At 18.9% G+C, this 19,059-nt stretch overlaps 3 protein-coding genes across 3 annotated transcripts in view; 1 reads left to right on the top strand and 2 right to left on the bottom strand.

Moving 5' to 3' along the window:
• The window catches only part of PF3D7_0628400 (protease, putative), a gene marked incomplete at both ends in the record, with an annotated part of 2,323 nt that extends 1,087 nt beyond the window's left edge, over window positions 1-1,236 (bottom strand). The window contains 5 exons of the mRNA XM_024473120.1: window positions 1-35; window positions 150-349; window positions 452-533; window positions 697-802; window positions 1,219-1,236. The exon at window positions 1-35 is cut by the window's left edge and continues 215 nt beyond it. Coding sequence (XP_024328951.1) covers window positions 1-35; window positions 150-349; window positions 452-533; window positions 697-802; window positions 1,219-1,236 — 441 coding nt within the window. The remainder of the gene's footprint in view (window positions 36-149; window positions 350-451; window positions 534-696; window positions 803-1,218) is intronic.
• A 2,568-nt stretch (window positions 1,237-3,804) lies between these two features.
• Window positions 3,805-6,688, top strand: PF3D7_0628300.1 (choline/ethanolaminephosphotransferase, putative; the record flags this gene model as incomplete). The annotated part of the gene is made up of 12 exons (XM_961173.2): window positions 3,805-3,939; window positions 4,146-4,286; window positions 4,464-4,559; window positions 4,692-4,754; window positions 4,888-4,926; window positions 5,078-5,149; window positions 5,277-5,365; window positions 5,528-5,596; window positions 5,813-5,886; window positions 6,040-6,096; window positions 6,205-6,299; window positions 6,443-6,688. 12 exons carry the CDS (start codon window positions 3,805-3,807, stop codon window positions 6,686-6,688), a joined length of 1,176 nt encoding a protein of 391 aa, XP_966266.2.
• A 1,732-nt stretch (window positions 6,689-8,420) lies between these two features.
• On the bottom strand, window positions 8,421-17,639 carry PF3D7_0628200 (protein kinase PK4; the record flags this gene model as incomplete). The annotated part of the gene is made up of 1 exon (XM_961172.1): window positions 8,421-17,639. One exon carries the CDS (start codon window positions 17,637-17,639, stop codon window positions 8,421-8,423), a length of 9,219 nt encoding a protein of 3,072 aa, XP_966265.1.
• Window positions 17,640-19,059: the final 1,420 nt, after the last annotated feature.

Below are 19,059 nucleotides of genomic sequence, written 5' to 3'. Positions count from 1 at the left end.
AAACTCTTCTACATAAGCTATTATAAAAAAAAAGTCTTAAAGAAAAGGTGAACATATATTAATAAATATAGTAAATATATATATATATATATATATATATACATTATACATATATATATGTACATTTTACTATGCGGTTTTTATTTTACAAAAAAATACGATTATGGAATACGCAAAATAAAGGGACCTTTTTACTTCATTTGTAAAACACATAGTGGAAAAATAAAAAAAATAAAATGATAAAACATATTCTAAAACACTGGCAAAAATCACTGATATGATTGATCCATATAGTACCATTTCTATTACATGAACAAAGCTTATTTCCCTTTGGATTTTTTTCTTAAACCTGTTATCAAAATGTTAAAAAAAGAAAAACAAAAATTCTCTTATATAAAGGTTTACAAAAAATGGAAAATAAGTTAAAAGTCTCATTCTTATTTTTTCTAACATATATAAATAAAAAAAACTTGGAAAAAATGAAAAAAGTAAAAATCCAATTCCTCTGTTCCCATTAGTGATACAAGAAAAACCTATAAAAAAAAAAAAAAAAAAAAAAAATTATGAACAGGTCAGGATATTTCTGATATATATATTAACACATTTATTTATAATAAATATTTATAAATATAAATATATATATATATATATATATATATATATATTCTATTATGATTAAACAAAAATATAGAATACCAATTAAAAGCATTACAGAGAAACAGCAATACAAAAATCGAATAAATTTCATAAAAGACAGTCGATCTGTATTATCTTTATGTTCATCTTCATTATAATTATTAATCTACGAAGAAATACATATAATCGTACAAAAAAAAATAAAATAAATAAATAAATAAATATATATATATATATATATATATATATATTATTTTTAATAAATTTATATATATATTTCCCCCCTAATATTGGATATCTAAGCCATAATTATTATATATATATGAAATAATTATAAAAGGAAAAACAAAACTTCAACTTATATATAATGAATGATGTTAATCCTTTTAAAGAATTATTAATATTTTTTTAAAAATGTTTTATAAAAAAACCTAATGATATTGTCAGTATATATTATTATTTATTAATAAAATATTTAATACTACAAAATGAGAATAAAATATTAAATTATTTCAGAAGGGGGGAGGGTTTATTATGTATATGTTATATTAAAATATAATTCATATTTACATTTTAACATACCAATAGTTCATATTGCATTTTATAATACTTCGAAGTCTTATCAATATTTGTATATGGAAAAGTATATAACTAATAACATTCCTTTAACTTTTAATATATATATATATATATATATATATTATGATAGTATATAATAAAGACATAATCAATTTAAATAAGAAAAGAACTTAAAAATACAAGTCTATAAATAAAATATATTTTCCTTTTTATTATATCCTATATTATAAATATATATATTGCATTCTTATTGCACATTTAAGTAAATAAAAAAAATAAAAAATAAATAAATAACAATAATATAAAAAATAATGTCCATGCTTTTAATTAATTTTTATTTATATGCTTTGAATAAAGCGTGCGCAAAATAAGGATAGGAGGAGAAAATAAAAATAATATAAAAATGTGAAAAAAAAAAGTACAGACCTAATCAAAAAAAAAAAAAAAAAAAAAAAATACATACATATATATATATATATATATATATATTGATCCTATATTTTTATAATCATTATATTTATAAAACTCATTTTTCTTCTTTTATTATTATTATAATAAATTATAATGAGCTAGAAAATGAAAACCTTCAAGGTTATAGGATTATCATTTTATATTAAAATTTACTAAAAAAAATTATATTTATACTATAATATATGAGCATTGTAATTATTCTTATTCCTATTTTTCTTTATTTTTAATTTTTCTTTTTAATTATTTAAGTATCTCATACAAATGAAAATATTATCATTCTATATTTTAATATTTATACAACCCATAAGGTCATAGGAAAATGTAATTTTTTCTTCTTTTTTTGCTTCATTTTTTTTTTTTTTTTTTTCTTTTATTTATTAATTTATGTATTTTAAGAAATAATAGAAAAATATCTAAAATGGAAGAAAAAAATTTTTTCTTTTTTTTTTTTTTTTTTTAATTTTGATATGAAATTATTAAAAAAAATATTTTATTATAAGTTAACATATTTTAATATATAAAATATAAGCACGCAAAAATATTATTATTATTATTATTATATATTATTATATATATATATTATTCCTGTAGAAAAGAAAAAAGTAAAGAAAAAACAAATTTTTTTTAAAAGGTAAAATTTGATCAATAAATATATATTATTTAAATTATAAATAAATTTATAAAAATTTTACAATTATATTTTAAATAATATATAAAAAAATATAAATATATATATATATATATATATATATATATATATATAATTATTTATATATTTGCATATATATTTAAAATAATAGATTTATATTTTATATATATTATAATATGATAGCATATAAAATACCTCAATAATAAATATTAAGCATAGAATAAGAATTTTTCTTTTTTCGTTAACAAATTTAGGCATAGTATGTTTTGTAAGAACATGTATTTTTTAATATAAAACCAAAAAAAAAAAAAAAAAAAAAAGAAGAAAAAACAACAATAACTTTCTATATCAAGCCAACAACAACAAAATAAAAAAATTAATAATGAAATATATTATTTATTTATTATTATAATATATATATAAATAATATTTTATATATTTATATTTATTTGTTTATTCTAAATAAAAAATTTTATTTTTAATTGAAACACCATAAAATGGTTTTTTGGAGGCATTTTTTTTTTTTCTTTTATCTTTTTTCTTTTTTTTTAAATAAAATTAATATTATATAAATATATATTTTATAAAATAAATAAATTTAAATTTTTATATAAAATTTATTATTGATATTTAAATATATAACCAAATTAAATTTTTACAAATTATATATATAAAATATATATTTATAATATATAAATATAATATATATATTTATACGAATTTTAATTGGTTTTATTGGTTTTATTGGTTTTTATAGGTTTTTATTGGTTTTTATTGGTTTTTTTTTTTTTTTTTTTTTTTTTTGCTATCTATTTTTTTATTATTTATAAATAATATTATGAATATTTAATAAAAAAAATTTTTACTATTTTTTTTTTTTTATCATATTAACTGTTATTGTTTTATTTTTTTTATATTTGATTTAATTTTATTATATTTTCATTTTTATTTGTTTTGTTTTATTTTTTTTTTTTTTATACCTAACCAATTTACACATAATAATATATATTTTATTTTAATAGATTAAATATTTAAATGGTAAATATTGAATTTTCATTTTTTATTGTGTTGAACACATGAAATAAAAAACAAATATATAATAAAAAAAAAATTTTGTCACGAAAAAACGAAGTTACATTTATTATAAATTTGTTCTTTTGAAAAGTTACATATATATATATATAATATATATATATATATATTATATATATTATATATATTATATATATATATATATATATTATATATATATTATTGTTTTATATATAGGAATTATAATATTAATTTAAATTTTTTTTTTTTTTTCATTATTGAATAATTTTTTTTTTATAGTACACATATTAAAGAATTAATATATTTAATAATATATATTATATATATTATATAATAATATATAATTTTCTTTTATTATATTTGAATTTTTTTTTTTTTTTTTTCTTTTAAGTATTTTAAATTTATAATATATAAAAATGGGGATTCTTTTTAAATTAAATAAAAGTGTTTATTCAAATTGTAAATCTTATGTTTATAAGAGTGGAGGGAATTCACTCCTTGACAATCTTTTTGATGCTTTCTGGAATATTTGTGTAAAATTCGTACCAAAGGTAAGAACATAAAATAAAATATATGTAAAGATAGATTAAATAAATATGAGTGCTTATAACATGGATATGTATAAATAAATATTTATACTATATATATATATATATATATATATATATATATATAATATGTATACGATTACATTTAATGTATTTATTATTATTATTATTATTTATTATTATTATCATTATTTTTTATCCTTTTATAGTCCATAACACCAAACCTCTTAACATTATTAGGATTCTTATGTTCAACAATTGCTTTTGTTCTTACATTTGTTTTTGATTCTCAAAATAAAAAATATGATTATATCTACATATATGCAGGAATCTTTTTATTCATATACCAAGTAATAAAAAAAAAATATATAAAAACTTATTATATGATTGGCATACGCATAATATAAAACGTATAAATATATTTACACACATATATATATATATATATATATATATATATATATATATATATATATATATATATGCATATGTACATATATGTGTATTAATATATCTTATTTATATAGACATTTGATGCCCTTGATGGAAAACAAGCTAGAAAAACTAATACAAGTTCACCTTTGGGACAATTATTTGATCATGGATGTGATTCAATAACAACGGTAAGGATAAAACTTATAATTCTTTTTTTTATATATTTTATTATTTTCATTTTTTTCATATCCGCAAAGTCTTATTGTATATGCACAAATATATATATATATATATATATATATATATTTTCTTTTTTGTAGTCCTTCTTTGTTTTTATTGCTTGCAAGGCAGCTGGGTTCCCAAAATCTTTGATCTATTATATTGTAAGATTATAATATGTAAAAAATAAGTATCACGTAAATAATATATATATATATATATATATATATATATTTATATTTATATGTTAATTTTAATTTAATTTAATTTATTATTTATTTTTTTTTTTTTTTACAGCTATTAGCAATTGTGCAAATTCAAGGATACATGTTTTCAGTATGGCGCAAAAAAATAACTTGAAAAAAGAAAAAACTTGATTACATAATTATGTTATTTGTTGTACATATTAATGTTTTGTCATATTAATATATATATATATATATATATATATTATATATATTTTTTTTTTTTTTTTTTTTTTTTGTAGTGGATGGAATATCACACAAAAGTATTTAACACTTCTGTAGGAAAAATCGGAACCACTGAATCTCACGTTTTAGTAAGACAAAAATAAAGTTAAAAAATATATATATATATATATATATATATTTTTTTTACATATATGATCATATGTTTATTTTTATGTTATATTTTAATTTTATTATTTCTTATTATTTCTTCTTAAGGTTATAACCATGTGTATTCTTAGAGGACTTAAAGGAGCAGGCGTATTCCAAAGAACCACATTGAAAGATATCTTACCAAAGAGCATAAGGTTAGAATAAAAAGGAAATATATCTTTATATATATATATATATATATAATTTTTCATATTTGTATACCATTTGTTCAATATTAATGTTATGTTAAAATAATAATCTCTTAATTTCTTTTTTTTTCATTTTTTTTTTCATTTTTTTTTTTTTTTTTTTTGTAGCTCCGTTTTATGCAAATGTGTCTTAAGCGTAACCATGAACTATGTTATCTTAATCCCTGTTATCTTCTTGTAAGGAAATAAAATTAAAGAGAAAAATCACACCGATCGTTTTATTCTTATGAGACACATATAATAGATAAAAATTGTTTTTCCATTATATAATAAATTATGTTTTTGGAAAAAAATATATGAATTATCATACTAAAATATGTTATGTATATATATATATATATATATATATATATATATATTTATTTATTTATTTATTATTTTCTTTTTTTTTAGTATTATCCTTTCCATCTCAAGATGTACCTATATAGGAATGCAAAATGCTAAGAAAAAGAAAAGCGAAGCTATCAGTAATAATTAAAAAAAAAAAAATAAAAAAAAATAAATATGGACTATTATACATAAAGTCATTTATATATAAATATTCCATAGTGAACATTTTAATAATATTGTGTAAAACCACATTATTTTATTTATTTTATTATTTTTTTTTTTTTTTTCAGTGCAATTAGCCGTTGTTTACATTTTCAGCCTCATGCAATACTATTTCTACTACACAAGTAAAAGATAAAAAAATAAAGAAATAAAAAAGAAGGAATATAATCCATATATATATATATATATATATATATATGTATGTTAATTTTTTAATTTTTTGTTTTTTTTAGATGTAACACCAAAAACTGAATTAATCTGCTTTTCCATAATAGCCTTATACTCCTGCTTTTACAATTTATTTATTAACTTATCAACAATATTAAAGGTAAAATATATATGCTAATATGATTCTTATTATTTTTTTTTTGTTCCATATTGTCATACATTTTATACACATATAAATATATAAACATATAAATATATAAACATATTAATATATACTTATTTACTTTATTTTTTTTTTTTTAGATTAAAATGGATTTGATCCCCGTCCCAGTTATATTTTACTATCTCTCCATATTGTTAATCTTTTTAAAACGCAACACAAAATACAAATTCTTAAAACACCCACTTCTTAAAGATTCCTATATTTTATATTATATTTTATTCTTTGGTATTATATACTTACTTGATTATGCACATACTATCATAACCAATATTTGCAAAGAATTAAATATTACTTTTATCTTTAACAAAAAATACAAGAAAAAATAAAGCAACATTTGAATATCTCATGTATATAAAGGAAATCCCTTTTTTGTTGTGTGTGTTGTCAATTAGGAATATATATATATATATATATATTAAAATATGTTTATTTTGTTTTATGACTTTTTAAAATATATTTCTTTTTCTTTTCTTTTTTTTTTTTTTTTTACATTATTAGTGTGAATTTGTATTATATATATATATATATATATATATATATATATATGTATACATATTAAATTATATATATTTTTTTAATTTATATGATTTTCATTGTTTTATGTTTATTTCGCGTGAAAAGAATTATGTTTTTAAAAGGGGCTTATTGTACAACCATACAACATTAAGTATTAATTATATTCATATTTATAAAGCACAAACAAAAAAAAAAAAAAAAAAAAATTACAATAATAAAATATATTGCTTAGTACACAACATTTATATATTTTTTTTTCCATCAATTCTTATTAATTTTTTATATTTTTTTATCATATATACATTTATTAATTTTTATAAAAAGGAACCCTTTTCTCATTATATATATATATATGTATATATATATATATATATATATAATATATTTATATAGGAACGATTTTGTTTTCCCTTTATTAATTAAATAAATAAAGAACATGTGATAAAATTAATATTGAAAAAATAAAAATCAAATACTGAATTTAATATTATATAAATGTAATTATTTTTTTCCTTTAATATATTTAATAATGAAATTATATCTACATAATAAATAAATAAAAATATATACATATATATATATATTTATGTGAAAAAAAAAAATATATATGCACACACAAAAAAACAAATTAACATAATTACAAATGTTGTCGTAAATTTGTATATATTATATAATGTATATATTTGTGTATGGGTTAGCAAAAATAAAATAAAATAAAAACGTTATAATTATATATATATATATATATATATATATATACATATATTTATATTTATATATTTAATATATCTTATAATAATTTGGAATATTATATATAATTTATTGTCGCGAAAAAAAAGTATAAATATATAAATAACCAACTTTATAGTTACACTTGGAAATTTTGTTATAAATGTGACCAAAAGTTTAATTTATTTTTATTATTTTTCTTTATATTAAATAATATTTGTGTACTTTTAATATATTTATTATTTTTATGTACACTTCATTATATTCATTTCTTTTGTCTTCTTCCAAATTATATATGGTAATAATCTATATATTTATTATATTATTTTTCATATATTTATATATTGCACAGTTTATATAAAATAAATAAAATATATGCACAAATAATATATAAAAATATATATATAAAAAAATATATATATATAAAAATATATATATATATATATATTTATATATATAACAACGAATACATTAAACAATATTTAATAATAATCAAAATAATAATAAAAGTTTTAATAAAAACAAATATCCACTGTTATTATATTCATAAGAATTATGAAACATTAAATGTTATAAGGTATATTTTATCATAAATAAATAAAACTCAAAATGATAAAAATATATACAATAAAAAAAAAAAAAAAAAAAAACAATAAAATAAATATATACATATATATATATATATATATATATATATATATATATATATATATATATATATATATATAAAACAATAAAATAAAAGAATAAATAAATATAAAAAAAAAAAAAAAAAAATGAATTCTTTCTCCTTATATATAATTACACACGTCACTATTTGTCTGCACCATTATTCTCATTTTTTATATTCTCTACATTACTATTTAATCCTTTTTCAATAGGTATTTCTTCATTTTCTACTTTATTCTTCATATCCACAACACTTTGTATTACGAATTTGTCCTTATTGTCCGTTATTCTTTCAAAGTTATTAGTTCCCTGAGGTGGTTTGTTCATATGCTCATTATGAATATCGTTAAAGCTAAATGCAAAATCAGTCAAATGAGGATCTAGCAATACTTTAATTTTACTATACACATCAGCAGCCGATGGTCTATCTGCTGGATTGGGTTTTGACATTTGTAACATTAAAATATACCATGGGTTTAAATGAATTTTTACATAATCAGGTACTGTATAATAATTTCTGAAATCATTTAATCTTTTATATCGTTCCATAATTGTTGTAAAACGTGGACATAACAATTCTAATAAAATTAAAGCTGCACTATATATATCTGCTTTTTCATCACATAAAGCTCCACCTTCTGGTGCTGTATAACCAGGGGTTCCTATAATTTGTCCTTTTATAGATATTTGGCTAGTTATTGCATTCTGATTAATATCTGTATATATATTATCTTTATAACAATCAATATTGTTAAAATCCTTTTCTCTTTTCTTCTCTTCAATAAATCGTACTAATCCTAAATCTCCAATCTTTAATGTATACGTATCAGGATCTACAAAAATATTTTCAGGTTTTAAATCTCTATGAATAAAACAAGTAGCATGAATATCTTTAAGACCTTTAATTAATTGTTTAAATAAGTCAAATTCTAATGGATGATTCATTTTTTTATCACTATAAGTAAAATGTAAAGGTTTGTCACTTCTCGTAGATCTATCTAGCCATTTACGTAAGGTATATCCTTTACACAATTCCATCTGCAATAATAACACTATAGAAAATTCAGGAACTGGTGTTTTCTTTTTATATGATTTTATTTTTTCCATATTTTTATTTATATCATCATCCTTCTTTCTTTTCTCTTTATTATTTGTACCATTTGTTGCTAACAAATCTTCATTACCTTTAGTAATAGCATTTTTTTGTTTTTTCTTTAGGTCTTTTTTCCTTTCATCTATATTATTATTATTATTATTATTATCATCATCATCATCATCGTCATCATCATTTTCAATATATTTATTTGTTATACATTTATTAACACCTAAACCATCTTTTTCGTGTTTTCCATTTTCATATAAACCATCCCTTTTCGTGTCTCCCCAGGTCATGTTTTCTTTTTTCTTATATTCCCCTCCTTCGTCTTTCATAACAGAAAATTTATTATTAAACATACCATTCGTATTAATACTTTCAACATTCGTTTCGGTTCGAGAATTTGGTATGACTTCATTTTTTCCAACGTAATCATAATAAGTTAATTCTCCATTTAAATCAACCTTTTTATTTTTAATATTATTAGTAGCATGAGGAGCTGGGTTCTCATTCTCAATATTAACAATATCGTTTCTTGTTAAACTATTAATTTTTTGTTTCATTAATAAATCATCCAATTTTTTTGTATTATCATCCAATTTTTTTGTATTATCATCCAATTCGTTTTTGTCACCATCCAATCCATTTTTGTCACCATCCAATCCATTTTTGTCACCATCCAATCCATTTTTGTCACCATCCAATTCGTTTTTGTCACCATCCAATCCATTTTTGTCACCATCCAATCCATTTTTGTCACCATCCAATCCATTTTTGTCACCATCCAATCCATTTTTGTCACCATCCAATCCATTTTTATCATCTTCATTTCTATGCTTTATAATAACATTTTCATTGTTCATATTATCATGACGTATCATTTGTTGGTCATTTCCATTTGATTCTTCATTATCGGCGAAAACTATAAGATCTCTATCTTCTTCACTCAAATAACCATTATCAAAAGGATCATATTCTTGGAAACTTTGTGTAAAACCCATAGAATTATGTTTTCCTATAAATTTAGAAAACTGTTCCTTTCCTTTTTTATATTGAAAGTGATCTCTTCCTTCATCGTTTTCACTTTCCTCATATATTCCTTGAGCATTTGTTTTTATTTTACTTTTACTTTTTCTTTTTTTTTTACTTTTTTTTTTCTTGTTTTTTCTTTTTTTCAGTTTGTGGCTAGATGAATTATAATCATGACTTTTTTTCTTTTTATATATAGAATCAGAAAAATTTTTATCACTCAAAAATGGATTGTGATTTTTCTCAGGATTTTCCTTATTCTTAGATGTTAAACCATCGTTATCACTATAAAAAACTAAATTAGGAGCATTATTCTTTCTAAGAACCTCTTTATATCTTTTCATATCAGGACTTTGTTCTTTCTTTTTTATCCATAATTTCATATTTCTATAATTACTATTAATACTCGAATTATAACTACTAGCACTATAACAACTACTATTGTTATTATTACTACTATCACTTATACAATTATTACTATACTTTTTATTTTTGGTAAGTCTTTTTTTAAAGGTATCTTTATTCTTTTTTACTAAGTTTTGGATTTCTTTTGGCATCAGATGCATAGGTAAAAATTGAGGTTCTTCACACCACCATGTATAATATCGAACAACATGTTTACTATATATATCTCTATTAGCTGCGATTTCTCGAAAATATCTCCTTGAACTTACATTATCTAATGAACTTACTTTTAAATAAATAAATTTCACAGCATATGTTGGAGATCCAGGTTCTAATCGATGTGATACTTTATAAACTGAACCAAATCCTCCCTGTCCTATAAGAGAAATATTTTCAAAAGTTCTTAAGAATCTTCCGTTTTCTAAAAAATCAGCTAATGGAGCATCGTATGGAATATGAGATGTTTGTATTAAAGACAAATTCCTAGCACTCGAACTTTTATTATTACCTAATTTCTCATGACTAATATTTCTAATAGTATCGATTTTATTTTTTGTTTGATTGTTATTTATTTTATTATTATTTAATTGTATATTATAATAATCATTTGTATAATCCACATCTTCTTTTATACTTTTATTTCGATATTTCCTTTCATCTGTATATTTGTTATTATTATTATTAATAATAATATTATCATTATTATGTTTCTTATTGGAATATCTTTTATTTTTCATATTATTATTATTATTATAATTATCATAATCACTATTATTTTTATTATTCGTATACCTTTTAGTACCACACAATTCAACACCATCATCATTTATATTATTATATCTACTTCCACTACTATTATAACCATCATAATTATCTTCTGCTTTATCATTCATTTTTATTAAATGATCCACCAAAGAATTCTTCTTCATAAACTTCTTATTAAAATTGGTTAAAAAGTTCAGAAATTCTTTTTTATCGAACATTTTTTCATTTATATGTTTTTCTTTATAACTACGATATTTTTTCTTATCCTTTTCATTATCTGTATAATTTTTCTTATGATATTTATTGCTACTACCAACTTTATAACTACTACGTATCCGTTTTTTCATAACAAAAGATTTTTTATTAAGTACATCCTGAGATGCTGCCCTTCTTCTATATAAATGAAATAATTCTTTCTCATATATATCTAATTCATATGCTGATATTTTATTATCACCTAAATTTCTTATATTGTTATAATTTAGTTGATGAGATATATTACCCATATTATATTCTGAGGTCCTTTCAACATTCATATGCTTATGATTACCACCCCAAGCATAATTTAATGATAACATATTATAAGTTTCGTTTTCGTTGAAAGGATAATAAGATACACCATCATTATGTGTACTATCTCTTGCATGTCTAGCTAAAATGTCCACAAGAGTGGGTTGTTCAAAATTATCCATTTTTTTCCCATGACTTTTTTTAATTAAATTTAAATCAATATTAGCTAAATCTATATTACTTAATTTGGATAAAAATCGATTACTCTTACTATTACTATTACTGTTATTATTACTGATATTATTATTGTTTTTATTATTATTATTATTATTATTATTATTATAATTTTTTCTCATTCTTTTTATTTTTTTAACTTTTAATCTATCATCATCAAATATTAAATCATAATTCATATCCAAATCGTCTTCTTCATCTTCACTCATTATATTATTTTCATCATCTTCATAATCTTTAAAAGTTCGATTTTTTTTAATCAACTTATTATTACTACTTGTACCTATTTTATTACCCTTACTACTACCTTTTCTCCTTTTAATAATTCTTCTATATATAAATAATACTGGGAAAAAAATTATAAACATAATAGTATAAAATACTCTCCAGTACCATCTTCTTCTTTTATATCTAATGGATGTAAATTCTTTCAGTTCATTATTTTTTCCCCCTGAAAAAACTTTATCTGTGCTTGTATTAATTAAAAAGTTTTCTCTATTCATTAATATATTATGCCTATCTTCCCAAAAACTATTATAATCTCTCCTATTATTATAATAATTATCAAAGTTATAAATATTTCTACGACTTCTACTACTACTACTACTACTACTATTAATATTAATGTTAATATTATTATCAAAATAAATATTGTTATTATTATATTTATTATTATTCTTAAAGGCATTATGTACAACACGATACAAATTTGACAATAATAAAGAATCTCCATCACTAACAGTATTATTAAAAATTTTATCCCATATATTTAACATAGAACAATAATCATAACAAATATCATTCTCTTCAAAGTATAAATCCATAAATTTGTTTATATATTCACAAATAAAAATTGGACCCTTTTTACCTATATTATCTATTATACTATTATTTAATACATCATCCGTTCGACTTAAATATTTCTGGTCTCCTTCATCCCAAGGTAAATGATATAAAAACTCTTGCTTAACCTTTTGATATTCATATATTAAATTCTTCATATCATATATATAACTTATTGGAATCCTCTTATTCTTGTCATATACATATATAATATTTGATAATAAATATTTCATATCTTTTTCTATAGAAGAAATATTTACTGATATACTATTTAAGCGATGTATTAATCTTTTACCATATATTATATTATCTTCAAAACTACATGAAAACTTATCTCCATCTAAATCAGATATATCCTTAGAAAACGGCAAAAAAAGTGTTCTCTCTTTTTTTACATGTACAGGATTATATGTAAAATTATTCAAATTATCATAATCAGAATATAATTTTATATTTGGTTTTGCTATAATATCTAACGTAAATATATTTGATAAATTTTTATATTTTACTGCAAAAACGGATGATATGGATTCTGAAAAAATAAATATTTTCGATTTTATGTTGGAATTATCTTTATTATTAATTCGATTTTTTAACCTATCATTTAGAATGTTATTCATATTGTTTATATTGTTTATATTGTTTATATTGTTCATATTGTTTATATTGTTCATATTGTTTATATTGTTCATATTGTTCATATTGTTCATATTGTTCATATTGTTCATATTGTTCATATTGTTTATATTATTCACATTGTTCATATTATTCGCATTATTTATATTATCCACATTATTTATATCATCCACATTATTAATAACTTCATATTTCATATCTTCATTTCGATACATTTGTATTTCATCAGTGTCATTATTCATAATCTTTAAAATTTGATATGTAGTACTTTTCATTTTGTCCTTTTCTATTGGTCTTAATATTAATTTATTTCCAACAATTTCAATTAAGGAATTTATAAATGATGTATCTTTCCTATGAACATCTGTCATAAATATAGATCCAACATCAACCCAAGTTGTTATCCATTTCTTTTTTAATGTATTCTCATCTACTGCTTTGATTACCCATTTTATTAAACTTATTTGTAATTGACGTTTTTTTAATATTCTTTTATTTTTCCCTCTTTTAATATCTTTTCTCATTCTTTCTAAACTACGATTAATTAAATGATATCTATTCAATAACATGCTCAGTTTATTTGTACTTACCATAAGTCTCTTAAGGAGATTCTTTTTTCTATTTCTTTTCATATTTCTTTTTGGTAGCAATTTAAAATTATTCATCCCATCAATTTTATTGAGAAATGATTCATTATTATTTGAGTTTTCATCTTTTATATTTGTTTTATTTATATACGTATTATTTAATAATTCATTTTTTGAATGTACTAATATATCATCACTAGCATTACCATTAATATTATAATAATAATAGCTATTATTATTATTATTATTATTATTATTATTATTATCATTTTTATTATTATCATTTTTATTATTATCATTTTTATTATTATCATTTTTATTATTATCATTATCATTGTTGTCTTCATATTGTTCATAGAATAGATCATCTTCATCATTATCATAATTATTTATTTTATCATCCTTTTCACACACAAAACCTTTATTCATATTCTCTTCATTATTTAAGGACGCCACTTCTATTTTCTCACCCTCTAAAATACTTTTCTTTTTATTCTCCTCCTCGGTAAAGGATAACTCCTCTACATTTTGACTACCTTCTTTATATAACTTCATATTATCATTTATATCTTTCACATTTTTTATACTTTTATTTTTTCTTGATTTTTTTTTTGGGGGTTTGTCTAACAATTCATTAGATGCTTCATCATATTTTCTTAGTACATGTCCTGTGTCATAATCTAAATTAATAATAGTAGATTCTCGTGAACCAATAAATACCATGTTAGGAAACAGAGGGGATTTAAATGGGGAATTATTTACAACATCTTTAATATTTATATTTAATGGTATAACTTCATTATTTTCATTTATATAAAATAAATTACCTAAATAATTTGAAACTAATCTTTTGTTTTTCGTTTTATTTTCCCTTAATTTTTTATTATCATCATTCGTTTTTATATTGTTCTTATATAATGGTTTGGAATGTTTTAATTTATCTCTATTAATAGAATTTATAATCGATGTATTAAAATAATTATGATAAGGAGATATTTTTAACGCTCTTTTTGAATCATAATTCATATCATAAACATTTTTTTTTAATACGTAAATATTTTGATGAGCTTTAGTACTATCCGAAATATTTTTATCATACGTATTGATATCGTACTTATTACTTTCATACGTATTCATATCATACATATTACTTTCATACTTATTATTACTTTCATACATGTCTTTTTCGTTCAATTTATTTCGCTTTTTCAATACCTTCCGTTCATCGTCTTTTTCTTCAATATTTGAATAGTCTTGTATATGGTCTACAATTTTTCGTTTCCAATGGTAACTACCATCTGTCGAAACTTTGTATATATATCCAGAGGTATCTAATACAATTAAATCATATATATATATATTTTCATCATATTTATATTGACCATAATACTGTTTATCTTTATAATATTTAGTTATATTCATTTCATTATCTTTTAATATTTCCATATGGAAATAAGGAAATAAAATATTCTCTTTCTTATCTATATTATTATCAATTGTTATCATGTCATTTTCATCTAATATTTTCTTTTTCCTTTCATTAATATTATGAAAATTATTTGAATCAAAAATTTTATTTCCTCTTTTTTCACACATATTTGTGTTCATTTTTTTCTCACCATTTAATTGGTATATTATATCATTAATTTCATACACATTAGATTCTTTGTTTTTTATATTATCATTATTTAAAGGTCCCTTCTTCACATCGTTACTCTCAACAGAAGGATGGATAACTTCGTTTAACATTCTTTTATAAACATTACTATTATATGTTATATCATTATTATGATGATTGTTATGATATGAGCTATAATATAATTCCTCATCCATATCATTCATATATATATCACTATTATGAAAATCAACCCGTTCATTTGAATAGTAAGGAGTATCATATTTTTTATCCTCACTTAAAAAAAATTTATAATCACTCGGATAAATTTTATTACAACGTTCGGATTTATTACTGTTCCATTCGTTAACATCTCTATAATTATCTTCTTTAAGGCCCTTTTCTTCTTTATCGTATTTTTCGTCTCTATCGTATTTTTCTCCTCTATCATAATTTTCTCCTCTATCACATTTTTCGTCTCTATGACATTTTTCTTTTTCTCTTTGTTTCTTAATTTCCCTTGCTTGAGAAATAAAATTACAAAACTTTTTATACATATATTCATCATTATTTATATTATTATATAAAGCATGGTCCTTCGAACTATTAGGTAATATTAACATATAGTCACTTGGATCATAATTATTATTATTATTATTGCATACTTCTTTAGAAACCTTTTCATATTCCTTTTTAAAATTCATAAAATTATTTATATTTGTTAGTTTCTCAATATTATTTATTTTTTCAAATATATTCTTCAAATTATATAAAATCAGATCATTTATTCTCTTTTTAATCATATAACTCCTAACATATTTTCTGTATGCATAATTATTCATAAGTATATTATTACTATGAATATTTAAGGGAATATCCTTTTTTTTCATATTAACGTGGTTTAATGTATCAATATATTTATCATTCCATAAAATATTTGATATTTTATCATTTGTATTAACATTTATTATATCTGATGAAGACATAGGAAAAAAAGGTGAAAAATTATAATAGGAATACAAATTCTTATCTTTTCCTGTTAAAGGTTCTATATTTTTTATATCATAATATTTGTTCCTTTTCTTTAACTTTCCTTTCTTGTTTAAAAGAAAATCATAATAAGCCATGGTTATACATTTTTGTTCATACTTATCATTATGTGTAAATTCAATGCATGTATTAAATTTAATATCATTGGATAAAATATTTATCATATAGTCGTGTATGTTTTTCAAAAAATATTCTTTACTCATGTATGTAAGTAGAAAAATATTTTGAAAAATACATAAAAGTAATAAATGACAAAAAAAATAAAAATATATTATTTCCAACTTATTGATAAGCCATCGAAATTCTTTAATAGAAAAAACTTTTATACATTCATATATTTTTTTTAATCGTTTCTTTTTATTCTTCTCTTCCTTATTTAATATCATTAAATATCGTAAATATTCTTCTTTAAGAAATAAAATACTTTTCTTTCTTTTATTTTTTAATCTATTTAAAAAACATATATTATTCTCTTCTTCCCATAATATATTTGCTACGAATACATTTAATAAATATTTCTTTATAAATATATCAAAAAGGAAAATATATTTATCTCCATTAAACCTAATACCTTTTTTTATAAAATTACACATAATTCTCTTATACTATAAAGAATTGCTATTTATTATATCTATCAACTTTTTTCTTTTCTTCAAAACATATTACATAAATATATTATATTATATATATAATAATTATTTATTTATACAAAGAAAATTGTCATATATACATATATATTTTATAATAATGTATTATGAATCAATATGGTTAAATGTTTATTATATATAAATTTACTTTTCTCATAAAAAAAAAAAAAAAAAAAAAAAGAAAAAAGAAAATAAAATAAAATAAAATAAAAGAAAAGAAAAGAAAATAAAAGAAAGGCAAATAATTAAGTCACACCTTTTATATATATATCACTCTGTATAAATATACATATATTATGTAAAATATATATACATATAATAAGTATATCTATTTTTACAATATTACAACTATTATATAATAGTTAAGTATATATATTTTATTAATTCATTATTATATATATATATATATATATATATATATATATAACACTATATACATTTATTAAGGATATAAAATAAATGTGCTTGCCCCTCCTTTTTTTTTTTTCTTTTTTATTTTTTTTTTTTCAAAAGCTTCAAAAATAATACAATTTCTCTTTTCAAATAGAAATTTTTTCTACATGAAGGAAATATTATATGTTCACATAAAAATATAACAAACTATAAAAAATTAAATATATACATATAAAATAAATTTAAAAAAATAAAGAAAATAAAAAAATCATATAATATAAAAAATATATATATTGTATTGTTATATGTATATCACATATTATATATAATATATTATATAAATATATATATGTAAAATATTTATTTATAACTATAAATTATATATATTTTTTTATATATTTGTAAATTTTAAATATTATGTAATAATAATAAATTATAATTTATGAAATATATATATATAATATAATAATATATAAATAAATTTATATACATATTTTTTTTTCATTATATATTTTATTATACTTTCATATTCATATTTATTATTAATAATACTTCTTTATAAAGCATTTCATTTATTATACATAAAAAAAAGAAAGTAAGAAAGAAAAAAGAATTTGTATTATATATAAATATAAATATATATATATATATATATATATATATATTTCTTTTTATTATACATTATGCAAAAATATTTTCCTCTCTTCTATTTCTTTCCTTATATAAATTTGTAATTTTCTTAAGGCCCATATTTTTATTTTTTCGGATTTATCATGAATAATATTATATTAATAATATAAATATAAATACTGTACATTATATTATATAATACATATCAAAAAAAAAAAAAAAAAAAAAAAAAAAAAAAAATTATTAGAGAGCAAACTTTCATAAAACATTTCATAAAAATATTATCATGATAATTTTCGAACTTTGTATTATTGTTTTTATACAAAATAACATATTTCTTTTG

The sequence above is a fragment of the Plasmodium falciparum genome (assembly GCF_000002765.6).
Source record: "Plasmodium falciparum 3D7 genome assembly, chromosome: 6".
NCBI lineage: Eukaryota > Apicomplexa > Aconoidasida > Haemosporida > Plasmodiidae > Plasmodium > Plasmodium falciparum.
The sequence above is the reverse complement of the archived record's forward strand: the minus strand, read 5'-3'. Positions and strand labels throughout refer to the sequence as shown.